The 6,450-nt window shown below is 31.6% G+C and overlaps 1 protein-coding gene across 1 annotated transcript; it reads left to right on the forward strand.

The window, feature by feature from the left end:
- Positions 1–105: 105 nt before the first annotated feature.
- LOC126749873 (tetratricopeptide repeat protein 17-like) lies at positions 106–5,063 on the forward strand (the record flags this gene model as incomplete). The annotated part of the gene is made up of 5 exons (XM_050459491.1): positions 106–541; positions 2,804–3,091; positions 3,156–3,306; positions 3,400–3,622; positions 4,917–5,063. Coding segments are annotated over 5 exons (1,245 nt in total), but the record flags the coding sequence as incomplete, so codon positions are not given.
- Positions 5,064–6,450: the final 1,387 nt, after the last annotated feature.

Consider the following 6,450-nt stretch of genomic DNA (forward strand, 5'->3'; position numbering starts at 1 on the left):
GGATTCACCCCCCTTACATATTAGCACGTCTTTAAGGAACACCCTGTATATAGTACTATATTAGTATTATATTTGAATGTAGTTTATTGTATTATTTTATTACAGGTTCTAGAGTAAACTTCGAAGATGCAGACTGTCTGGCCGCAGAAAAGCTGTTCTCCGAACTAGATCTTTATAATAATATGGCAATCAACGGAACTGAAAGGGGTATCAGAATATCAATTCCAAAGGACATAAAATTGGATGAAGAGCGAAGTAGTGACAAGTTAACAGAACCCATTTGCGTAAAACTAACTCCTTCAAAATGGTCTGAGCCAATACTAAATAGGACCAATTTGGTTATAGAGCCAGAAGATGCTTTAATTAGAAACTTTATACCTATGAAAACGTTGGATGAGTTTGGATATTTTGTTGTTAAAGCTCTTAAAGAAAACTCGACTTCATGGATTCACTATAATCTTGCTTCTTTTTATTGGAGAGTTAAAGGAAAGAGTCAAGAGGCTATTGACTGTTTAAAGTTAGCAATTCAGTTTGGACAAGGGTAAGTAATATGACTTATATTTTATTAGGTTACATATCCTATCAGGTAATATCTTTTGACCTAATACATAAGAAGCATTAGTTTGTCCAATGTTTCAAAATGAGTTCGTTCAGAGTTCGCAGATGAATTTGGTATTTTTTTAATAATTTTACCAGCTCCTAGCTTGTAATATAGTCAATATTAATAATTTCTATTATATAGAATTTAGAGAGAGATACTCATGTAAGATTATTAAGCTCGAATTTTAAGCCTTTTTATGATGAATTTGTTTTAAGGTTTTAATTTAAACAATAAAATACATATTTGCATGTGATCAAATTACGCTATAATGGTTAATAGTAATTAACCTAATAATTAATTCAAAATCTTTATTGTCTCTCAGGAGTAATCTTAATAACAAGACAATTACACATTTTATATTTACTTACTTACAAAAGCGTAAACTTATTTAAAAAAAAACCATATGTACTGTACTTACAGAAGCATCTACACTAAAAAGAGTTGCACTCAACTCAACAACAATGATACCCTATTAAATGTGTCAAATGGTAGCTTGAAAATGTGAATGCTAATTCTACTATTTATTTCATTAATTCAAGAACAAGCCCGATAGAGGGGTTCTTTTTTGGGTCGATTGGTAGTGATTATAGGCAGGTAAAATACGATGTACGCGAGTGTTGGTTGATACGTGGTAACAAAAAATTAAATCTGCCTAGAGGATTTGGAGAATCAGTCAACTTATTACAGATTTGAATTAGTGTAAAATAGTTTTGATTCGGCTGTAGAATTGGACAGAATTCTTCTCCTTGATATGTTAAAATTACAAGTTGATCTTATGATCAACGCAAAAAATTTAAGATTTAAGATGTGACCTTAATCTCACTACTTCGTTAATGTCCGTGTTAAAAGGCCACTTCTTATCTATTGTGATTCCCAAGTCGCTCACTGACTCACTATAATAAGGAAGAGGCATTCCGTGCATGGTGTATTCACAGTTCGTGTTTTAATAGGGATGTAGTTAGCCTTTTACACTTCTGGGGAGGTAAGTGCGGGAGTGCAGTTTGTGAGAAGACAAACAGGCACGTTGTCAAACCAAGCATCTCAATCTGCTCTTTGAGTGATGGAATATTCATATTTTATGGTGGGACTTCATGTGGATAAACTGGATGCTCAACAAAGTCTTCCAGCTATCACAATGTTTTTTGAACTGTCTAAGTGGGTTTCATTATAAGTCATGTTATTATGGATTCGTGACACATTGCGTTCTCCCAAAACTTACCAGAATCAGTCCTGATACAATTTTGAGCTTGTTGCATAAACTCTGCATAGGCGCCATTGATATTTGTTTCGATAGAACATCTTAGCCTCTTATATTATAAGAAATTCTCACAACAGAGAATTTGTGTATGTGTTAAGTAATCCAAGTCTGATGATAGCAAGAACACTTGCCGAAATGCATAACTCCTGAAATTAGAGGATTAGCGTTTTATTTGTGGAGAAAAGACTTCCCCTACTAACTTTTCAATTTAATAAAAATTATACTAAAAGATGGAAAAAATGTTTTTTCATTTATTGTTTTTCTTGATAAACAGAGAAGAATTTTCTGAAATGTGACTTTCTATGGCAACATTCGAAAGCATTTTTCAAGACCCCTTCTTCTATTTAAGATTTAAGGGCTGTATCTCGCCATGTCTAAGAGGTTGCAGAAAAGGGTAAGATAATGTGCTTGTTTTTATTCGTCTTTTGTCTTATAGAAACAGTTTTTACCGTTTTTTATTCAGTTTTTCATTTCTAATATATGGTAATTTAAAATTTTATCACTCAACTCACTTTGTTCAATTGTCACCCTGTGTATGGCTACGTACTCTTTTAGAGCGGAAAATCCATCGATCTTAGATATCTAGGATACTGAAAGAACTAAGCTTGACTGGGATCCTTTTAATATCCTAATTCGCGTTGGCTTCTCCCCTAAACTTTCGAATAATAATATTCCTTTAGATGTTTTCTTTAATGACAAGGTCTTTGATGTTATCCAGAATGCTTATTGATATAAAAAAAAATATTTATTTTCTTAAAGATAATATTTAAGTGAAGATATATTCAATAAAACGTAAGTTAAAAAAAAAGCAAAAATGATCTTAACGCGACCTATATCGCCCTTTAATGAATATTTAAAAAAATTAAATACTATTAGATTTAGAGATTTGTTTCTGCCTATTTTATATCATGTTTAATATATTTCACAGAATTATTTTCTTCCAGAATCTATCAAGATATTCCTTTACACAACCTTGCTGGAATTCTTCATCATTCGCGTCACCCTTTAGAAGCAATTCAATTGATGAACAGCGCTATTAAGCTTGCACCTAACGTTCCAATACATTATTTTGCATTAGGAAACATATACGCCTCCATGACAGACTTTAACAATTCGATTAAAAATTACGATAAATGTTTAGAACTTGATCCACAAAACAAAGAAGTCGCTAACAATAGGCATGCGATGTTGTGTTATTATAAATTAGAAAATGCTTTAACGTCGTTTCAAAAGTAAGTTTAATCTCTTTTTTTTAAGCCGTTGAAAGGTGATTTTAATTTATTCTGATGTGTTTAGTGATCTGCAAAATATTCTCTCGGAACTTCATGACTATCACAGTATTCTTCAGCAATGGTTGCGGTTGCAAGAGCGATTAATGTGGGAAACCGCCACTTTTAATTATGAATTTGACTCAATGAACCCAGATATGTCTCATGTTTCTAAAAAGGTATTTTAGACATACATTTGTTACTTTAAATATTGAAAGGTTTTTTCCACCTGAGTTCGTTGATATGAATTAATTTTAGAGTACACTTTTTAGGTTCAAAGGTGTATTAAAAAAACTACAGGAAACAAACCCATTATTTCGTGCGAGTTTTATGATAAAACGCCCGAAGTAGAAAAGTTAAACCTTCATAGTTTGTTTGAAATTGTGGAAAACGAGAGACAGAGACTGGAACAATTCAATCTAGAGACCACGAAAATTAATATTGAACCTTCGAAATTGGGACTTCCAAGATTTCCCACCAGTATGCCGACAAAAGGTAATTTATTTGCCACTTTCAGTTACATGTATTCGAGTCTTTCAATTACTATTTTAAATATTGTGATATTAAACAAAGAGCCGACGGGTAGGCTAGCTTGTATAATCATAATAGGTCATAGGTTTTATTGTGGCGTGACTTAATTTCATATTTTACATCATTGTTTAAAAACACGTAATATTTTGAAAATCAATGTGTCTTATTGAATTTGTGGTAAAAGTTAGCACAGCAGAGCAACATAATTTTTTAAATTTTATATATCAATCAGTCGAGCAAGTCAGTTTATGCAAAAGTCTCACAGAACTGATAGGGAGATTTAATGAATTTGAAACTGATAATGAATTGGTTTTGTGCAATTTTGAAAGCATCAAAAAGGAAATAAGTCAATTAAGTACCGGCTTATCACAGGAAACTGTAATACCGGCCAACAACCAAAACAACATGGCTATTCTTATTCATGGAATTCCTGAAATCAATGAAAATAGTGACTTGTACTGTGTGCAAAAACTAATCACTCAGTACACAATGATTTCATTAAATAAAACTGACCTAAAACTTTGTAATTGCTTAGGTCCAAAAAAAAAACGAACGTCAATAGACCAAGACCAGTTGCAGTGCATTTTTGCCATCGTTGGCTACGGAACCGCGTATTCATATGTGTCCAACATATGTGATATGTTGGACTTGCTAGATTCAATTGTTTTTACTAGGTATGTAAAAAATAATCAATATTGAATTACTGATTACTGGTCATAATATTTTTTACTTTATTTTTAATAAATAAAATAGATATTTTTTTAGTTATTTACTTTTAAAATTGTGCTCTTTAATAAGAAAATACTCTTCTAATATTTGGGATTATACAAGGGCTAGCTACTAGGTATTAATTTGTGAAATAATGAAACTTACTAACAATATTTTTCTGGGTATCAGGTTGTATTCTTATATATTTTTTTTAATTTGTACTATTTAATTTATTTTTTAGCAGGAGGTTAATTATATATTGCCCGCGTATTGGGTTGTATTATTAATGGCGGACGGTTTTTTGATGGCGGTGGTGTGTTCGGGCTGGTACAGGGGGGTGTTTTGTATTTGCCTCGATGGCAGCAAGTACGGATGGCTCTGGCCTACGGGAGCATAGAGGAGAGGACAGGAACAACTTGCTAGCGGCACATCTAAATGTACGCTCGCTGAATACGGGGTTTGATGAGTTTTGTAATTATTTGACTTTCTGGGATTTTCTGAGACATTAGTAACTGCTTATCATAACTGCTTTATAGCGACGATTTTTTAGTTCCTGGATATTATTTCGAGCGTCAGGATAGAGAAAACCGCGGAGGAGGAGTGGCCATGTACATAAAAAAGTCTATAAGGTACTCACGAGTCCATTTGGAAGATATTAAGATTGAGTATATTAATTGTATTAAGATTACATTTGAAGGTAAATCATTATTGGTCCTTAACACGTATGGGCTCCCGTCTCTAGAGTGTGATTATTTTTTGGAGAATTTAGAGACTATATTGCGAAGTATTATTTAGTTATGATGATATAATTTTAATGGGAGATATAAATATAGATATGTTAGGAAATTCTAATAGAAAATTAAAATTTCAGAACCTTTTAATCGAGTATAATTTATGTTGTTGGATGTCGGAACAAACTAGAATTGACATTAATTTCAGGAAGGGAAAGTTTAATTGATGTTATTGCCTCTAGCAGCGGTATTGCTCCAAATGAGTCTTATTCTGTTCCTATTTCGGATTCGATTAATGATCATAACCTTATTTATGGAATTTTAAATTTACCTATAAAAACCAGAATGAAGAATAAAAAAAAACATTTAGAAGTTATAGCTATATTAATTTAACTCAATTCGATCAAGAAGCCGCATCTCTTAATCGGGATGATATTTATAATGCAGGTGATGTTAATGCCAACATTGAAATTTTAACGAAAAATATTTTATATTTGGTGGACAAAAATCTTCGATATAGGCCATTTATGCCCTAGATAACCCCTAATATAAAAATACTGATAAACTTAAGAGATAAAGCTTTGAAGAAATACCAAAAGAATAAAACTGACATAAATTTACAGTACTATAGGGATTTGAGAAACTTTACGAAACATGCGATTATACGGGAAAAAATAACTTATTTTAAACAATTTTTCCAAAAAAAAAAGGGCAAAGAGTTTTGGGAAACGGCTACGCAACTTAACATAACGCGAAATCAAAACAATTTTATTCCAAATGATTTATTAGATTTTAGAAAGCTAAACGAGCAAGCATTTTAAAGATTGTAGTCATAAAAACAATACAGTTTCAAATCATAAAATGAACTTCTACAACTCACATACTTTTTTAAATAATGATAACCTTACATTTAATTTTCAACTGTTGGACCATGAATTAATAAAAACATATATTAATCAAATAAAAAGTAAGGCTAAAGGGAAGGATCAGTTGTCAATAATAGATATAAAATTATGTTTGTCTTTTTGTACAAATCATTTACCTAATATTTTTAACACTTGTCTTTTGGAGGGAGTATTCCCGGAAATATGGCTGAAAGCAATTATAAAACAAATACCAAAACTTTCTACCCCCAAGACTTTAAACGATCTACGCTCTATTAGCATTCTTTCTGCCCTGTCAAAAATTCTGGTAAAACATATGTACTGTCAAATTTCTGAATATATAAATTAATTTCAAATTATTCATGATTGTCAGTCTGGTTTTCGCAAGCATTATAGCGCAATAACAACATTAGTAAAGATTATGAATGACATAAGATCTGCTCAAGATAAAAATGAGATAACATTACTA

This window comes from Anthonomus grandis, unplaced genomic scaffold (genome assembly GCF_022605725.1).
Source record: "Anthonomus grandis grandis unplaced genomic scaffold, icAntGran1.3 ctg00000876.1, whole genome shotgun sequence".
Taxonomy (NCBI): domain Eukaryota; kingdom Metazoa; phylum Arthropoda; class Insecta; order Coleoptera; family Curculionidae; genus Anthonomus; species Anthonomus grandis.